This window comes from Mobula hypostoma, chromosome 6 (assembly GCF_963921235.1).
Source record: "Mobula hypostoma chromosome 6, sMobHyp1.1, whole genome shotgun sequence".
Classification (NCBI taxonomy): Eukaryota; Metazoa; Chordata; class Chondrichthyes; order Myliobatiformes; family Myliobatidae; genus Mobula; species Mobula hypostoma.
This window is the reverse complement of record NC_086102.1, coordinates 185,036,132-185,056,798: the sequence shown is the minus strand read 5'-3', so window position 1 is coordinate 185,056,798 and position 20,667 is coordinate 185,036,132. Positions and strand designations below refer to the sequence as shown.

General features: G+C 40.9%; 1 protein-coding gene across 2 annotated transcripts in view; it reads left to right on the top strand.

The window, feature by feature from the left end:
- LOC134348681 (extended synaptotagmin-3-like) overlaps positions 1-20,667 on the top strand; it is a 118,138-nt gene extending 97,471 nt beyond the window's left edge. For both annotated transcript variants that reach the window (XM_063052457.1, XM_063052458.1), the window contains exons 16-23: positions 1,588-1,674; positions 3,427-3,576; positions 5,574-5,932; positions 11,534-11,632; positions 13,066-13,197; positions 16,145-16,250; positions 19,219-19,268; positions 19,819-20,667. In XM_063052457.1, the coding sequence (XP_062908527.1) occupies positions 1,588-1,674; positions 3,427-3,576; positions 5,574-5,932; positions 11,534-11,632; positions 13,066-13,197; positions 16,145-16,250; positions 19,219-19,268; positions 19,819-19,870 (1,035 nt within the window). In that variant the 3' untranslated portion in view covers positions 19,871-20,667. The remainder of the gene's footprint in view (positions 1-1,587; positions 1,675-3,426; positions 3,577-5,573; positions 5,933-11,533; positions 11,633-13,065; positions 13,198-16,144; positions 16,251-19,218; positions 19,269-19,818) is intronic.

The following is a 20,667-nucleotide window of genomic DNA, read 5'->3' as shown; positions in this document are numbered from 1 at the left end:
TCTCTGCCACAGCAAACTGTTGAGGCCAGTTCATTGGCTATGTTTATGAGGGAGTTAGATATGGCCCTTGTGGCTACAGGGGTCAGGGGGTATGGAGGGAAGGCTGGGGCGGGGTTCTGAGTTGGATGATCAGCCATGATCATAATAAATGGCGGTGCAGGCTCGAAGGGCCGAATGGCCTACTCCTGCACCTATTTTCTATGTTTCTATGTTTCTATGTAATATTTACTTACTGCCCGTTGCTGCCCATCACTGGCATTTAGGACAGCAATGATGGTCCTCCATTTCTGGTGGTGTTCAGGGCTTCCTTCATTGTATCAGTAGCTTCCTCTTGGTTTTCACTACTGTCAGTCATCCAAGTCCCAAGTGGAGACTCGGGAATACTGTTGCACTCAGATGTAGGAGGATTCTTCTATGGTGCTTCCACGACAATTTTGTTTTATTAGTCAGGGTTGTTGGCCTTGAGCTGAACCCCTGGACGTGGAGGATTGGTGGACCACTCTTAGTCTGGCCTCTATTCTTTGACCTGTTTGGCATGGGTGCTCCTACCAACAACCAAAGCATAAACCCCTGACTCCAGATCATTGGTGCATGCAAGCCTCCAAACCATGCTGAATTTGTGGTCCTCTTGGAGGACGAAAGAAAAAAAAGATTAAAAAATGTTAAAATTGTCGATAATTTATGTACTTTTGAGCTATTAAAGCTAGATCCTTTCAAAAATTTGTAGTTGTTTAACTGTGTGTAACCGTAAATTAATGGCTTTGGGGTCAACCAAAGGTGTTATTGTCTTTTTTAATGTATTTTTTATGATCATAAGACCCCGCTGGACATTAAGAACTTCAGGTACTGTGGGTATATCCCATCAGCGAGTTGCTCATTGATAGAGAAGAAGCTGGACTTGGTGCAGACGGTGATGCTACCTGTGACACAGGTGCACAAAGGTGGTGTGCAGTCTAAGAGCGAATGGTTGTCTTAGTCACTTTGTTTGTGATCGCAATACCTTGTTGGACTTTGGCAGTGTGGAATGCTGCAAGTCCAGTTCATTAGTTTAGTGGTGAATGGCGCGGGAGCTGCGTGGCATGCGTGGCCTTGGTCATAGCGAGGATTAGACCTCAAGCCGTGGCATTGCCTGTTTGCCACGGCCCGGGGGGGGGGGGGCATCAGAGTCAGGTGATCCACCAGAGTGCCAAAAGCAGTGTCCCACAGAATACATGCTGGAGTCAATGCTGCCACCCCAGTGTTCGCTTGGGAGAAGACGAGCTGTATAGTGTTTGACTGCAGACTGCTGCAACATCCATGGACTCAGAGACTTGGACTACATTTTTTCTGTGACTGTGTTATACAGCTATCTTAAATGTGCTTGCTACCTATATGTGCTTTGTGCTGTGTGTGACTTTGGTACTGTTTTGCCCCTTGGCCCTGGAGTAACACTGTTTCATTTGGCTCTATACATGGGTATTTATGTATGAATGAATGACAATCTGGAACTTGAACTTCTTGACAATCACTTAAGTAAATCAAATAACTAAATTTATAAACATTCACCATTGAGAGATAGTCTGACTAACACTAATTTTGAATTTACAGATTTGCTACAATACTAGTGCACCAGTCTGGGAACAAGCATTTACTTTCTTCATCAAAAATATTCACTCTGACGGACTATATATAGAGGTAATGTATATTTTGTTACATAAGGCTGTTGTTTCTAATAAGCATGAACAAGGAAAAACCTATTATATTCAGGCTAATTTTCCAAATGAAAATTTATGCTGTAGTTTGTAAAAGCAACTTCAGAAAAATCTGAAATATGTATATCAGACTGATTTGGTGTGTGTGGAAAGATACTGTATAATTGTGTGTGTCCAATTCATTGGTTTACTGGTGAATGTAGGGGAGCTGCGTGGCATTGGTTGTAACAAGGAATAGGCCTCACCAATCAGTTCTGCTGATTTCGGACTTAAGGATCCACGAAGATTTGCCTATTTTTTGTTGTATTGGATCGTCCTTATTCTTAGACGGTCTCACAAAATTGAGGATGACTTGCTTTCACTTCATTTCTGAGAGGGCTGGTGAACACAATGTGAGACATGCAGATTTTGCTACTGGCAGGGAGGTCAGGTGAATGACTTGGGAGATGGCCGGTCCTACTCATTATGCTGGCCTTCTATATGCTTCCAATCTCCTTATGCTTCTCTTTGAGAGATCAAAGACTCACAGACAAAAATGGGAGTGTTGCATCATTTCAATGAGGTTTTGAAAACGTCCTTGGATTACATTCTTAGGATGTAATTACCTCTTGCTGCATGGTAGACTGTGCTTATAGCAAACAATTTTTTATCCTTTCTTGAGGATGGTATTTCTGAGACCCAGTCACATATCAATTTCTTACCAGGTGTGGACCATTAGATTGTGGAATTGTAACTGAAGTCCTTCAGTGTGAAGATATAAAACTTCGGCAGTAATACCATCTGCTCCTTGGGGCTTCAATTCTGATTCACAAATGGCTTTACAATGTTTTACCAGAGTTGGTGGCAAGGTTGGACTTGATAGATTGCTTTGGAATGGAGTTGAAGAGAACTGTGTCCACAATAGGCACTAATGGTTGTTGTAGTCCTCTAACTAATTGCTCAGTTATCTCCATCAACTTGGCTCCAGAACAGGAACTCTGCTACATGAGAATTAATGCTGATGCTCCTAGGGACTCCACAAAGACACCCTGACAACTCCCAACCAATTTGACCTGTAGAGTGTCCACATCATCTGAACTGCCCTGAAGTCTATAAGAAAGCTTATGGGGTGTTAGCTTTCTTACGTCGAGGGATAGAGTTTAAGAGTCGCGAGGTAATGATGCAGCTCTATAAAACTCTGGTTAGGCCACATTTGGAGCACTGTGTCCAGTTTTGGTCGTCTCACTATAGGAAGGATGTGGAAGCATTGGAAAGCATGCCCATTTTGGTAATGTAGTTATTTCCATACAATTAGAAGAAAACTGTGGCCAGTATGGAGACAAAGACTGCATAGGCTGGTATCTGGAGCAATACACACAATGCCAAAGGAACTTTATGGGTCAGGCAGTAACAATAGAGAGAAACAGTTAACATTTTGGGTAGAGACCATTCATCCCAACTGGTCCACTCCAGATCCAGTCCAGGTGAAGGGTCTAGACCCAAAACATTGACTGATACTAGTAACCCCATCAGCAGTGTTGCCTGAAGTTTTCTAATAAAAATCTTTCCTCCAAATGTTTCTTAAGGGAATGACTTCAATTATATGAACTATAAAAAATATACATATTTTCAGGAATTAATTGATATTGGTTAATACTGGGTAGTTAGATACCAAATTGTTTTGGAATGGAAGAATTAGCTGTTTTGTTTTATGTTGTATATTTTGTGAACTACTTATGTAATTTGTTTTGAGAAGATTAAAGACAAAGACAAAGAATGTGCCCTTGGGATCTTGGCTGTTCCTTTCTACCATTTGTTGAAAGCAACTGATATGACCCTCGACCAAAGGTTTCCACTTGATCACTCAGGTCCCAGCAGCCTAATAAAATTGAAGCTGATCCTTCGGGTAAGTCAGCCGTATCAAAGAGACTACTGATATATTTTTCGTTTAGATATGTTTTTCTTTACATAAGTTCTATAATGTCAGTAATGCTTTTAGTGTTTCTACTTAATAAAGCAAACAGCAGGTAGTCCTACAAACAAGAAAAGGTATCCAGCAGTAAGGGTCCCACACCAGCCAGGACATACCCTCTTCTCATTGCTGCCATCAGGGAGGAGGTACAGGAGCCTGAAGGCACACACTCAACAATTCAGGATCAGCTTTTTCCCCTCTGCCATCAGATTTCTGAATGGACATTGAAATCTTGAACACTACCTCAATACTTTTTATATACAGTGTATTTACAGTTTTTTTTATTATGTATTGCAATGTACTGCTGCCACATAACAACAAATTTCACAACATATGCCAGTGATATCAAAGGTGATTCTGATTCTAATTCTCTACTGGTAATAATGTTACCGAGAGATGCAGAATGGACACAAAACTCCAGTTTCCTCCTACAGTCCAAAAATTGGTAGTTTAATTGGTCTTTGTAAATTGTCTTGTGATTAAGCTAGGGTTAAATGGGGGGGAGGGTGAAATAACACACAAAATGCTGGAGGAACTCGGCAGGTCAGGCAGCATTTATGAAAGTGAATAACAGTCAATGTTTTCAGGCCAAGATCCTTCATCAGGACTTCCAAGGAATCTAAAGGAACAGCAGCTCTTACTCCTTCTGGGTAGTCCACGACCAGATAGGATGAACATTGAATTCTCCAATTTCTGGTAAATTGTTCCTCTTCTGTCACTTTTCTCCCTTTTCCTAATCAACTTCATTCCTTCTACAATCACCACATCTCCAGGTCCTGTGTCACCTCATATACTATCTCCATCTGCCCATAGCCCACACACTGCTCCACTAGTTCCCTTTGTCCTACTGTTCCTATCTGCCCATACCAGCTATTATATTCCATGCTCCACTTTCAATCAGCTGCAGCCCTATGTAGCCTTCACCCATCACCTCTCAGCCTCTGACGCTGTTTACCTGCCTATCACCTCTCCTCATCTGGATTGACATCTCACTTGTCAGCTCTTGCTCCATCTCTTCCCTTTGCTTGTGATGTACTGGCTGTCTTCCATCTATCTTTCAATAGAGATGAAGAGTCTTGACCCAAAGCATTGACTGCCCATTTCCCTGAGTTGCTGCCTGGCCCACTGAGTTCCCCCAGCTGGCTGCTTTTTGCATGTTATTCAAGTATATAGTACTCTGCAAAAAGTCCTAGGCAACAAACAGGTGCTAATGATCAATGATATAATGAGTTAAATGAATTAAACTGATTAACTGAAACAAAAACAGGTGTAGAAGGAATCAAACTGGGTGAAGGACAACCCAACTAAAAGATGACAGTGTGGCAGATATGACAGTTTAACCTTCAAATCATCAATTCTTATACCATGACAATAGTTAGTTTGTATCTTAATTCACCTAATTCACTCATGGATATGAAATATATTGCTTCTGCTAAAAGTGCAATTTTCTTTATTTTTTTTGTGTAATATATCTCACACGTGAAAGGAGACTATTTCAGCTCATTAAGTCAATCCCAGCTCACAGAACAATCCTGTTCTGCGCTACTTTTCCCTGTAATATTCCCATTAACCTCTCCCACTCACCTATACCAGAGGCAATTTGCAGTGGCCAATTAACCAATGAGCATGCACATCTCTGGGATGTGAGAGGAAACCAGATCACACAGGGAAACCAGATCACACAGGGAAACCGGTATAATCATGGGGAGCACATGGAACTCGACACAGAGGTCAGAACTGAACATGGCAATGGCTTCATATCTTCCTGTGTAAAACACTTCCAGCAGGAGTATCAAGCTTCTGCTAACTTGTTATTTCTTTCTCCCTTAGACACCCTCCCTCTCTTTGCTGATAGATATTAAACTAAGATGCATTAAATGTTCTCGTGCTGTTACGTAGATTGATCTTTCTTCTGTTCAAAATACACACAGGTCCTGGTCAATGAGGAACCAGACCCTAACAGTATCTACACTGGTCTGAATGCCCTGAGAAAATGTCCCATTTCGGTGAAGAAAAGGAAAACTGGAAACAAAACCAGCACTCCTCCTTCAACACCAAGTTTACCAAATGTTACAAAGATGGTTCACGATAGTGTAGCCTGTGACCAGATGGACAGAATAGAAAGTAACGAAGAGTCTAATAATGATACTGACGAAGTTCTGCCAGAACTTCAAACACCTGCAGCAGAATCCAGCGCCTTGGAGACCTCAGAAAGAGAGCCGTCCAGTACCGTACTTAAATCTGACAGTTCCAGTGTTAACCTGCAGTATGGGGATCTTCAACTGCAAAAGTAAGGCATATGGTATATATTACTATTTTTTAAAATTACTTTGAATCATTAAGTTCATTTACAAACATTTTGTAGCTAGTTAATTAGTAATACAGAACTAGAACTGGCTAAACTGGAATTGTTACTGCAACAAATTACCACTTGAATGAAAAAGCCATTAAACAATACTTACACCACAGGGCTAAAATCTGTTAATGTGGTTACCAACAATCACAAAAAATAGGCTTATTTTTGTTTTGTTAATTATCTCTCAAAGCATGTATTCCATCAGGATTAAAGATATTTTGCTTCCTGTAAAACTTGTGGGTTGCAAGGTGCTGGAAACCAGATTCCTCTCCAGATGAGACAGATGATGCTTGACAAGGTGGGTGGGTGGATAGTTTGTAAAGTGAAGATCTTCTTCTATTACTACCACTTCTGTTTGCAGCTAGTGCATGGTCTTGGTTTTCAATGCCATTGTTCCTCGATTTTGAGCTGATGTGGGCCAGAAATTCTCAGGAGATGGCGAGGTGACATATTTCTCTGAGGCTTAGACCTCACCCTTGAATTTTTTCCTCGAATTGCCTTGTATTCTCTTTCCATAAAAGAGCTCAGAATGGGACACATCATCCACAAATCTATTTGGGGTAGACAGTTAAGGTCTGATTGTTGGGATGTTACCTTGGAATCAAAAATGTACAAATGTCAGCATATCCTAGTGAATTTGGAGGGTTTTGCAGAGGCACCATTGGTGGTACCAGTGGGTTATTGTACAACTGTGGTCTTTAATAAAATTTGTGTGATGTAGACTAACCAGTTAACATCATGGTATTCAAGCTGTCATGAAGCAAAGGCTGAATTTCTGTGGGCAGCTGAATTAGATGAGGTTGCTCCAGAGTCCCACCTGGATTAATGTCTTTAGTGAAATTGGAGAAGACTTTGTACATTGCTTGGTACCTCCCGCATTTCTCACGTATTTGTAATGTGGTGAAGATTACGTCCACTGTACCTCTTAGATGGACAGAATTCACACTATATTTTGACAGCATTTGTCCTGCTACTGGGGAACTAGCTGGAAAGTCCTGCCTCTGTGTTTACCACTGTAAGCTGTGTCTCCTTTCTTGATGAACATTGCAGGCCCCATGGTATTTCCTCCCATTCGCAGATGTATATGATCTAAGTTTGTTATTGCTAAGTTTTAGAACTTCAAAGAAGATACCATGTGCTCAGGATTACTTATTACTTGTTGGCCTTTTTGACAACTTGTAACATAGACTCCATCCCACAGCAAACTAGGTTAGGATAATTAGCTAATATTATAAATGTATTATCATTACTATTATTATTAATTATCCCTTAGTATTGATAAGTGGAGAAAACATTAGAGAGTTGATAGATAATTCAGAATTAATTTCAGGATTACAAGGAAATAAAGGGAATTGGGATTGAAGACATTGCAATATTGCAAGATAGCATGAATCCAATGGGTTGAATGTTTCTCCAATAAGCAAGTACATTTTTTTAAACAAATGAGAAGGTAGTATGATTACACCTGGTAATGTTATTTATTACTCCTTTTTACAAGTCTAATTATTATATTTAACTTTTTGGACAAGTATTGAGTTGAGAATGCCAACCTCTGCATTACTTGCTTGAAGAAACTAAGCCAACATGAGTTCTCAGTATCCAGAAGTTATCGGCTGAATAGTGTCAGTCAAGTACATTTGGAATTGGTTGATTCACCCACAACGGGATTATGGTGAAAGCTTCACATTTTGCAAAATAATTAATTTTAAAAACTAGTACATATCATAAATGTATTGTTTTAGAAATACTTCTAACCTATTTTTAAAAATCATCAGCACTATATAGAGATAGGAATTGCTGAGTTCAGGATATAGAACAACATGGAACATAGAACAACGTACAGGCCCTTCAGCCCACAATGTTGTGCTGACCCTTAAACCCTGCCTCCCATATAACCTCCACCTTAAATTCATCCATATACCTGTCCAGTAGTCTCTTAAACTTCACGAGTGTATCTGCCTCCACCACTGACTCAGGCAGTGCATTCCACGCACCAACCACTCTCTGAGTAAAAAACGTTCCTCTAATATCCCCCTTGAACTTCCCACCCCTTACCTTAAGGCCATGTCCTCTTGTATTGAGCAGTGGTGCCCTAGGGAAGAGGTGCTGGCTGTCCACTCTATCTATTCCTCTTAATATCTTGTATACCTCTATCATGTCCCCTCTCATCCTCCTTCTCTCCAGAGAGTAAAGCCCTAGCTCCCTTAAACACTGATCATAATGCATACTCTCTAAACCAGGCAGCATCCTGATAAATCTCCTCTGTACCCTTTCCAATGCTTCCACATCCTTCCTATAGTGAGGCGACCAGAACTGGACACACTACTCCAAGTGTGACCTCACCAGAGTTTTATAGAGCTGCATCATTACCCCGCGACTCTTAAACTCTATCCCTCGACTTATGAAAGCTAACACTCCATAAGCTTTCTTAACTATCCTATCTACCTGTGAGGCAACTTTCAGGGATCTGTGGACATATAACCCCAGATCCCTCTGCTCCCCCACACTTCCAAGTATCCTGCCATTTACTTTGTACTCTGCCTTGGAGTTTGTCCTTCCAAAGTGTACCACCTTACACTTCTCCAGGTTGAACTCCATCTGCCACTTCTCAGCCCACTCCTGCATCCTATCAATGTCTCTCTGCAATCTTTGACAATCCTCTACACTATCCACAACACCACCAACCTTTGTGTCATCTGCAAACTTGCCAACCCACCCTTCTACCCCCACATCCAGGTCGTTAATAAAAATCACGAAAAGTAGAGGTCCCAGAACAGATCCTTGTGGGATACCACTAGTCACAAGCCTCCAATCTGAATGTACTCCTCCACCATGACCCTCTGCTTTCTGCAGGCAAGCCAATTCTGAATCCACCTGTCCTAACTTCCCTGGATCCCATGACTTCTGACTTTCCGAATAAGCCTACCATGTGACACCTTGTCAAATGCCTTACTAAAATCCATGTAGATCACATCCACTGCACTACCCTCATCTATATGCCTGGTCACCTCCTCAAAGAACTCTATCAGGCTTGTTAGACACAATCTTCCCTTCACAAAGCCATGCTGACTGTCCCTGATCAGACCATGATTCTCTAAATGCCCATAGATTCTATCTCCAAGAATCTTTTCCAACAGCTTTCCCACCACTGACGTAAGGCTCACTGGTCTATAATTACTCGGACTATCCCTACTAACTTTCTTGAACAATGGGACAACATTCGCCACCTTCTAATCCTCCGGTACCATTCCCGTGGACAACGAGGACATAAAGATCACCGTCATCAAGTTCCCTCTCATTGGTGAATACCGAAGAGAAGTATTCATTGAGGACCTCGCTCACTTCCAACCTCCAGGTACATCTTCCCACCTTTATCTCTAATCGGTCCTATCTTCACTCCTGTCAACCTTTTGTTCTTCCCATAATTGAAGAATGCCTTGGGGTTTTCCTTTACCCTGCTCACCAAGGCCTTCTCATGCCCACTTCTTGCTCTCCTCAGCCCCTTCTTAAGCTCCTTTCTTGCTACCCTATATTCCTCAATAGACCCATCTGATCCTTGCTTCCTAATCCTCATGTATGCTGCCTTCTTCCACCTGACTAGATTCTCCACCTCACTTGTCACCCATGGTTCCTTCACCCTACCATTCTTTATCTTCCTCACCGGGACAAATTTATCCCTAACATCCCTAAACATCGACGACATGTCCATCGTACAGTTCCCTGCAAAAACATCATACCAATTCACACCCGCAAGTTCTAGCCTTATAGCCATATAATTTGCCCTTCTCCAATTAAAAATTTTCCTGTCCTCTCTGATTCTATCCTTTTCCATGATAATGTTAAAGGCCAGGGAGCGGTGGTCACTGTCCCCCAGATGTTCACACACTGAGAGATCTGTGACCCGACCTGGTTCATTACCTAATACTAGATCTAGTATGGCATTCCCCCTCATCGGCCTGTCAACATACTGTCCTGGACACACTTAACAAACTCTGCTCCGACTAAACCATTGGAACTAATCAGGTGCCAATCAATATTAGGGAAGTTAAAGTCACCCATGATAACAACCCTGTTATTTTTGCACCTTTCCAAAATCGGCCTCCCAATCTGCTCCTCGATATCCCTGCTGCTACCAGGGGGCCTATAGAATACCCCCAACAGAGTAACTCCTCCCTTCCTGTTCCTGACTTCCACCCATACTGACTCAAAAGAGGATCCAGCTACATTACCCACCCTTTCTGTAGCTGTAATAGTATCCCCGACCAGCAATGCCACCCCTCCTCCTCTTTCCCCCCTCTCTATCCCTTTTAAAGCGCTGAAATCCAGGAATATTGAGAATCCATTCCTGCCCTAGTGCCAGCCAAGTCTCTGTTATGGCCACTACATCATAATTCCATGTATGTATCCAAGCTCTCAGTTCATCACCGTTGCTCCTGATGCTTCTTGCATTGAAGTACACACACTTTAGCCCTTCTACCTTACTACCTTTACACACTTTATTCTGTTTCTCTTTCCTCAAAGCCTCTTTATATGTTAGATCTGGTTTTACTCCACTTACTACACTTGCAGTTCTCTCATGACCTTTATCCTCCTCCACCTCACTATCTGCTCTAACACTCTGGTTCCCCTCCCCCTGAAAATCTAGTATAAACCCCCCTCCCTCCAGAGCAGCACTAGCAAACCTTCCCACAAGGATATTAGTCCCCCTTCAGTTCAGGTGCAACCCGTCCCGTCGGAACAGGTCCCACCTTCCCTGGAAAAAGGCCCAATTGTCCAGAAACATGAAGCCTTCCCTCCTGCACCAATTCCTTTGCCATGTATTTAGCTGCATTATCTCCCTATTTCTAGCCTCACTGGCACGTATATGGCCTAAGTAATTTATGGACATGGCATAAGGGTAAACTGGGGATACCTGGCAGGTCAATCTTCCTAAAGTTGGATAGCATTTTTTGATTTTTGGTAAGACCAACACGGGAAGTGCTCTATTGTTTTGGGAGTAAATGATCTGACACTTCCATATTCACCAAATCAATCTCTAGGTGACCTTGCTGGAACTTACAATGTTGAGCAACCTTGATAAGCCCTGACAAGTATACGTACTGTATATTATACACCATTTTCTGGCAGAGAAAGGAATTCTACCTGACCTCCAAAACCAAGGGGCAAATTTTCCTGTCTGATTAATTATGGGTAATGCTCAATCGATATTTTACAAATTGTGTTTGAGTTAACAGATCTTTCAACTACCAAATTTTCAATGATGATTTTTGCTTAGGTGCGCAATTTTAATATAGATTAAAATTAAAGTCTCATTTGGGAATATAAAGTAGAGAGTAATTCCTAACATAAATATTGTTTTCTTTACTTACAGAAGGATCAGTATTAATAAAGATCTGAGAAAATTTGTATAATAACTTTTTAATAATACTTTGTAAATATGGAGTTTTATGGCGTTTCAAGTATGACATAGGATCTCACGACTCTGGAAGTCTATTTACAGAGAAGGTAGATAAGAGAATGTGTAATTTCTTCCAGTGGCACAGCCCAGACTGAGGAATCTTTGGGCAAAATCCAGCTGACTGTACGTTATTCCACTCCACGTCATTCTCTGATTGTAATTGTTCACTGTTGCAGGTAAATTTCCTTATGGGCAATTATTTTACTTGTGAAATTTGTTGCACTCAGTGTTGGTAACGAGATCAATGTGTGTCCTGAAGAAACAAATGATGTGGAAAAAAACAAGTGAATGATCATCTTTTCATTAAGGCTTGATATTTCAGAGAGCTAATGTAGACTTAGGGACAGCCAACCACTGCCCTAATGTTCAACTTTATTGTTTAAAGAATCTATGCCAAATCTCATAATAGGTAGAACTCGTCAGGATACAATTTATTCCCATTAAACACGTAAAGGACGCAAGACCAACTCAGATCAAATACCTCTTCAAGCCCTTACTTACCTATTGCACCCATATGCCACTGGCATTTAGAACATCAATGAAGATCCTCCATGTCTGGTGATGTTCAGGGCTCCCTTCATTATGTCAGTGGCTTTCTTTTGTTTTCACTACTGTCAGTCACGCAGGTCTCAGGTGGAGTCTCAGGAATACCATTGCACTCAATAGGATTCCATAACAATTTTGTTTTGCCAGTCGGGGTTGTTAGCCTGAGCTGCACACCCGAACCTGGAGGACTCTTACTCTGGCCTGTACCCTTTGACCTATTTGGCATGGGTGACCCTAACCAAGAGCCAAAACATGAAGCCCTGACTCCAGCCAACATAGCCGTCTGGGTCACTGAGGCACGCAAGCCTCCAAACCCTCCAAGGTTGTGGTCCTCTTGGAGGTCAAACTCTTCAGATGAACCCTTAATTCATGATTTCCTCCATTGTTGTTACCTTATACTTGACTTTTCTGGATATTTTATTCTTCCTGCCAGTTTCTTGTTACCTGTAGTGAAAATCAAGTGCAGTATTCAGCTGAATTTAGGAATATTTTAACCAATGATACAGATATGTTTGACATTTTACATATTTTCTGTTGATTTATAGTAATTGGAGCATAGCATTTTCTCTGCAAGAGTTTAAGGATCAAGAGATAGAGTACAAGAACATAGAAGGAATAAATATGATCCAGAATAAGATGTTTGAATGATTAAGCAGAAGGCACCTAAAACTGTTTCCTTCAGTGAAATATTCAGTACTAAGGAAAAGAATCTCTACATTAAAAAGCACTGTTTTCACAAAGATTAGTGGCAACATAAAAATCCCCCAAAAAGATCTGGTTAAATAAAGTACTCATGATTTGAAATTGACAAGATTTTTATATCATAAATCAAATATGGGTTAAATGTCTGCAGCTAACAAAACTGCAAAACGGGTTTGGATGACAGAATGGCCTTCTACTTTTCACTTGAGTGATTTTAATTACACAACTGTATGTTTCTCTGTGAACATCTGTCCAGCGTAGTATGGACTACAGAGTAGATTCAATGGTAATCAAATAGCTGAGTTATTATTTCCAAGGTAACCAAGATAATAGTTGAAGTTTCATATTTCATTTGACACAGAAGCCTAATCGCCTGTTCAAATGATGGATCAGATCCATATGTCCGACTTTACCTTCTTCCTGACAAGAGCTGGTCAGGCCGGAGAAAAACACAAGTCAAGAAGAAGACTGTAAATCCACAGTATGATGAAAAGTAAGTATCCCATAAATACGTCTCATTCCTGATTTCAGAACCCTTGGGTTTAGTCTGATTTACAGTCGGGACTTCATGGCCAGAGATTTTATTTATTGATGGACAAAAATCTTTGTGAAGATGAAGATTAGCTTTATTTGTTACATGCACATTGTGTCACGGACCCCATGACAGGGATAAAGAAACCAGCAGAAATAGAAACCACTTTGGAGTCTCGTATTGCTATAAACTACTAATATTTATTAGTAACTACGCAATACAGTAATATAAATGTAGATAAATCAAACAGGTTAGCAATGATTATATATAAAAGTAAGTGTGGAATATATATGTATGAAAAACCAAGCTTCTTTAAGTCTAGGGGTAAAAAGATACAGTCTTATGATGTTGAGTAAAGTGGAGTTCAGTTTGTGGTATTTAGTTGAGTAGTGATGGAGAGAGAGAGAGAGAGAGAAAAAAAAAGAAAGAAAAGTCTTTAGGTGAGCTGCTGCCGTCGATCTTCTCGTCGTCCTCCGACATCCTTTACAAGTCACCGACTGTGACTTTAACCGGGGGACCGGTTTTCCTCTGGTGGAGCTATCACCCCGGCAAGGGTGGACACATAGACAACTCCCCACCAGTCAACCCCTTCTTTACCGTTGGAATAGCAATTTGGATCGATCCACCCGATTGATCCTCCAAAACCCACTTTCTCTGCGGTCACAACAATGCTCATTCAGTGTCCAGATCATGTGTCTGAGGTCTGTATCGTCTGACCTCCCATTTATTTCACCAGGCTGAGCATCACCTGCCATTCAAAGAGTCCCTCCTTCCTTTGTCTGTAAAGAAGTGCACAAGCAGGCAACAAGTCCTTGAAAGTAACATCAATAATGTCCTGTTGGTCACCATAGCAACCTTCGAGCTGCTCAGCTGTCTCCAACTCCAAACTCAGTAGAAATCCAAAGTTACTTCCAATGCCTTAAAGTGACAGTCCAACCGTTGATCTTCATTTCTCTCTTTTCAAAAGCAACAAATCGGTGGTAAATAACTCTCTCTCTCCTTTCCAAACAAACCATCAATGATGAATGTCTCTCTCTGTCTCTCTCTGTCTCTCTTCAAACATTTAATAGGGGCACTCCTAGATCCCCTCACAATTGAAACATACAATGAAATACATTAACAACAGGAATTCTGCAGATGCTGGAAATTCAAGCAACACACATCAAAGTTGCTGGTGAACGCAGTAGGCCAGGCAGCATGTCTAGGAAGAGGTACAGTCGACGTTTCAGGCCGAGACCCTTCGACAGAACTAACTGAAGGAAGAGATAGTAAGAGATTTGAAAGTGGGAGGGGGAGGGGGAGATCCAAAATGATAGGAGAAGACAGGAGGGGAAGGGATGGAGCCAAGAGCTGGACAAGTGATTGGCAAAAGGGATTTGAGAGGATCATGGGACAGGAGGTCCGGGAAGAAAGACGGCGGTGGGGGGGAACCCAGAGGATGGGCAAGAGGTATAGTCAGAGGGACAGAGGGAGAAAAAGGAGAGTGAGAGAAAGAATGTGTATATAAAAATAAGTAACAGATGGGGTACGAGGGGGAGGTGGGGCATTAGCGGAAGTTAGAGAAGTCGATGTTCATGCCATCAGGTTGGAGGCTACCCAGACGGAATATAAGGTGTTGTTCCTCCAACCTGAGTGTGGCTTCATCTTTACAGTAGAGAAGGCCGTGGATAGACATGTCAGAATGGGAATGGGATGTGGAATTAAAATGTGTGGCCACTGGGAGATCCTGTTTTCTCTGGTGGACAGAGCGTAGGTGTTCAGCGAAACGATCTCCCAGTCTGCGTCGGGTCTTGCCAATATATAGAAGGCCACATCGGGCGCTCTGGGAGATCGTTTTGCTGAACACCTACGTTCTGTCCACCAGAGAAAGCAGGATCTCCCAGTGGCCACACATTTTAATTCCACATCCCATTCCCATTCTGACATGTCTATCCACGGCCTCCTCTACTGTAAAGATGAAGCTACACTCAGGTTGGAGGAACAACACCTTATATTCCATCTGGGTAGCCTCCAACCTGATAGCATGAACATCGACTTCTCTAACTTCCGCTAATGCCCCACCTCCCCCTCGTACCCCATCTGTTATTTATTTTTATGCACACATTCTTTCTCTCACTCTCCTTTTTCTCCCTCTGTCCCTCTGACTATACCCCTTGCCCATCCTCTGGGTTCCCCCCCCCCCGCCCTTGTCTTTCTTCCCGGACCTCCTGTCCCATGATCCTCTCAAATCCCTTTTGCCAATCACCTGTCCAGCTCTTGGCTCCATCCCTCCCCCTCCTGTCTTCTCCTATCATTTTGGATCTCCCCCTCCCCCTCCCACTTTCAAATCTCTTACTAACTCTTCCTTCAGTTAGTCCTGACGAAGGGTCTCGGCCTGAAACGTCGACTGTACCTCTTCCTAGTGAAATACATTGTTTTGTTCAATGAGCACCATAACCTGAGAAGTGCAGTCCACAAGTGAGGCCGTGCTACTGCTGCCAACCAACTAACCCTTACTCATATGTCTTTAGCATATGGGAGAAAACCAGAGCACCTGGAGAAAACCCACACAGTCACATGAGAACATACAAACTTCTTACAGACAGCGGTAGGAATTGAACCCGCTCTTACAGCTGGCTCTGTAAAGTGTTATGCTAACCACTGTGCTAGCTTAATTATAATTCAATATAAATAAGTTATTCAATTAATTTTGAACTCTTAACAAAATAGCATGCAGAGCTACCTCAATTGACTTAAAGATGTTAAAATAGGTATCAGTCATGTGATGAATCCCCTTTTCAATCTATCCTGTCCATTGCAGACATCATTTGTGACAAACACAAGTATAATCTTCTTAGAAAATACTTGTTAAATTGATCCCTGAATGTTTGTGAGTACGAACATGAAAATAACTTTTTGTCTTATTCAGGTTTGAATTCTCCGTGTCGTTGGAGGAAATTCCTAAACGTAAATTAGATGTTGCGGTAAAAAACAACCGGTCATTCCGATCTCACATGAGGAAGGAACTTGGGATGGTAAGAGTAACTTGTATTTATAAAGAATTTGGAAAATGGGATTTGAACGTGTTCAGCTCATGTCCTCAGTGTGACATAGCAGATATTCCCTACTAACTGTTATACATAGTTTGAAAAACAGCAAAAGAAACTCTGTCAAGACAGACTGGAGAACTCATCTAGAGAGTGGAACTGAGAAATACGAAAGGAATGCCCAGCATAATGGGGCTATATTACAGACCATCCAACAGTCCTAAGGATTTAGAGGAACAAACTTATAAAGAGATTACAGACTGTTGCAAGAAACATATGGATGTTATATAGTAAACAACAGGAATTCTGCAGATGCTGGAAATTCAAGCAACGCACATCAAAGTTGCTGGTGAACGCAGCAGGCCAGGCAGCATCTCTAGGAAGAGGTACAGCCGACGTTTCAGGCCGAGACCCTTCGTCAGGACTAACTGAAGGAAGAGTTAGTAAGAGATTTGAAAGTGGGAGGGGAACTCTTCAGTTAGTCCTGACGAAGGGTCTCGGCCTGAAACGTCGACTGTACCTCTTCCTAGAGATGCTGCCTGGCCTGCTGCATTCACCAGCAACTTTGATGTGTGTTGCTTGATGTTATATAGTAGGTAATTTTAACTTTCCACATATTGACTGGGAATATACTGTAAAAGGACTAGATGGAATAGAGTTTCTCAAATGCGTTCAGGAAAGTTTCCTTCCTCAGGACGTGAAGTCTGTAAGACAAAGGAGCAGAATTAGGCCGTTCACCCCATCAAGTCTGCTCCACCATTCCATCATGGCTGATCCCGGATACCACTCAATCCCCCACACCTGCCTTTTCGCCATATCCTTTGATGCCCTGACCGATCAGGAAACAATCAACTTCCGCTTTAGATATACCCACAGACTTGGCCTCCACCTCAGTCTGTGGCAGAGCATTCCACAGAATCACTATTCTCTGGCTAAAAAAAATCCTCATTATCTCTGTTCTAAAAGGTTGCTCCTCAATTCTGTGCCCCCTAGTTCTGGATTCCCCCCCCCCCACCAGATGAAACATCCTCTCTACATCCACCTTATCTAGTTCTTTCAACAGTCAGTAAGTTTCAATGAGATCCCCATGTATTCTTATAAATTCCACTGAGTACAGGCCCAAAGTTGCCAAATACTCCTGATACGTTAACCCCTTCATTCCTGGAATCACCCTCATGAACCTCCTCTGAATTCTCTTCAATGACAACACACACTTTCTGAGATATGGGGCCCAAAACTGCTGACATTACTCCAAGTGCAGACTGACTAATGTTTTGTAAAGTTTCAGTGTTATCTCCTTGCTTTTATATTCTATCCCCCTTGAAACAAATGCCAACATTGCAATTGCCTTCTTTACCATAGACTTAACCCGTAAAATAACCTTCTGGGAGTCTTGCATGGGGACTCATAAGTCTGCACTATTGTTCCTTTTACCAAAATGCATTATCATACATTTCACAGCACTGTATTCAATCTGCCACTTTTTTGCCCATTTCCAATTTGTCGAAGTCCTTCTGCAATCACGTTGCTTCCTCAGCACTACCTACCCCTTGTTCCAATGAGAGAGCATGCAATAATGGATCTGCTATAAGTGAATGAAATGGCAGGTAGTTTATGTAGATTAACACCTTGCATCCAGTGACCACAATGCTATTAGTTTCAAAAAAATAGGCCTGGTCCATGGGTCACTCCGCATTTAGTACGAGGTAGTAAATTGGATTAGACATTGACTTTGTGGGAGAAGCCAGAGAGAGGTAGTAGAGGGTTGCCTCTCTGTCTGGTGGCCTGTGACTAGTGGTGTGCTGCAAGGTTTGGTGCTAGCTCCTATGACGTTTGTCATCTATATCAACAATCTGGATGATAATGTGGTTCACTGGATCAGCAAATTTGTAGATGACAACAAGATTGGGGGTGACGGTAAAGAAGGCTATCATGGATTACAGAGGGAAAAAATGGACTGAAAATGGCAGATGGAATTTAATGCAGACAAATGCATAATTTTGCACTTCGGTGGGAGATCCAACCAGTGTAGATCTTACATAGTATCATCCTGTAAGGTAGGCACTGAGGAATGTGGAAGAACAAAGAGATCTGGGAATACAGGTCCATGATTCATTGAAAGTGGTATTCCAGGTAGATAGAGTCTTAAAGAAAACTTTTGGCACATTGGCCTTCATAAATCAATGTATTGAGTACAGGAGATGGAATGTTATGTTGAAGTTGTATAAGACATTGGTGAGGCCTAATTTGGAGTATTGTGTGCAGTTTTGGTCACCTACCTACAGGAAAGATGTAAAAAAGGTTGAAACAGTACAGAGAAAATCTACAGGGACGTTGTCTGGTCTGGGAGACCTGAGTTATAAAGAAATATTGAATAGGTTAGGACTGTATTCTTTGATCACACATCAACAAGGCAAAGTATCATCCTGTAACTAAAATGAAATTACGGTTACTTCCACCTTAGGGTGATAGGATGATGGGGTGATAGTCTCAGTTCCAGCAGCTCTCACATGGGTAATGTACAGTGTGGCTAATATGCTGATCATATATGAAAGACCCTTGACAACAGAATAATTTGCTGAAAATCTTTGCAGTGAAAAAATATCAGTGCTCTAGTACTCATTTATTGATGGGGTCAGTGAAGAGGAGATGGGGGCCAAGATTTTTCTTGTCCCTGACTTTGGGCCTAAATGTTTACATATTTTTACTCTTGTTCAATAGCATAACAAATGCTTAGTATCTTAGTAACTGCACAAGTACTTAGTATCATTAATTTTTTTAAGTTTCAGCTTTATTGTAGATGTATTCATTTTTATATTCTTCTATGCTAAATCACAGTATTTGGTTGCTCAAAATAAATAATTTTATGAATGCATTTTGGAGTTACCCCACAATTCTTCAAATGGTTAATGTAGTCTATAAACTAATTAAGTTTTACATTGTTCTTCATTAAAAGGTATTGATTGATATTCCGAAGGATAACTTAACCCCAGGTTTTACAGAATGGTAATGTATACTCCTTGTATCTAAACATTAAATATTTAAAAATATTGAGTACACATGTGTACATACCCAAACCACTTAAAAACAATCCTTATAGAATAGTTATATCTAGCTGATTGCAAGAACATCTAGTTTTCTTGTAAATGTTCTTAGAAAGATGGTGACAGAACGAGTGATCGTTACTCTGAACTCAAGTTGAGAGAAGTTGTACATATAAATACAAGTTTGTCTTTTGTATATATTCAATAGTAAAGCTTCTTTAGATTTGTTTTGTAAAATGTAGATCTGTTTTTGTTTCTTAGTATAATTACAACTCATCTTTAGTTGGAGCAGAAAAGATGAAGAGAAGTGTGTTCTTGATTTAAACTCCTGTGAGAAATAACCATTCCATATGTAGTGTGATAGTAAACAGAAATTAAGCCTTATAGCTTTATTCACCACAATACTATAACAACTTTTGGTTCATTAACTGCTTTGGTCCCTTTACAAAAGTGTCTTTTGTTTTTCCTGTGACCAGGAATAATATGTGATAGTGACATTATCCTTTTCACAGGTATAAACTAACTGGTGATGGATTACCAAGCAAAGGACGAGAAAATATTTGACATATAATTAACTTGGAGCTTCATGTGGTTTTCTGATAGATTGAGGGAGGATCATGGATACTTATCTGGTAATCTGGGAACCTGGCTGTCACGTGCATTCTATCGATTTCATTTTGACAGCAAATGATCTTGCATTATGAGAAAGGACTACATCTATACCCAGATTTTTTTTTTAAATGTCCACATTTTATGTTAATTAAGCTGAACATTTTCATCACAACTGGGCAGACTGTAAGGACTTGCAATTGGTTAAATGGAATATAGAAGAAGTTAAGTTGCACTTTTAAACAGGATTGTATATATAAACATCATTAAAGACAACACATTTCCTAAAGCTTTTCTCAAAACATTTTCTTCTCCAATTGGTTTATGAAGAAAATTTAATCCCTAAAGTACATAATCCAGATTCACAAGACTGTTTTCAAGTATGCTATTTAATAAGATCCAGCTTTTTAATGTGCATTTTCTCTACATTCTTTTTAACTTTTGCCTTAATACTGTTTGTATGCTTAGATTCAGCTTTTTTGGGGTAAAATAGCAGGCTTGAACTAGTGCCTTTAAGGCCACTTTGCTATCATGTGATGCATAATAACCAGACTAAAGTTTTAGAAAATCATTTCAAAAAGGTGGCAACATGTTAAAAATAGATTTGTTTTCTTTATCTATTGTAAATATCATGGTTATTTCCTGTATGGAAAATGCTCAGAACAATGGCTATTGAGAGATATGAATTGCTATTTATTAACAGCTGTAAATAAATTGATTTCATACGAACAAACCACATTTGTTACTTTGTC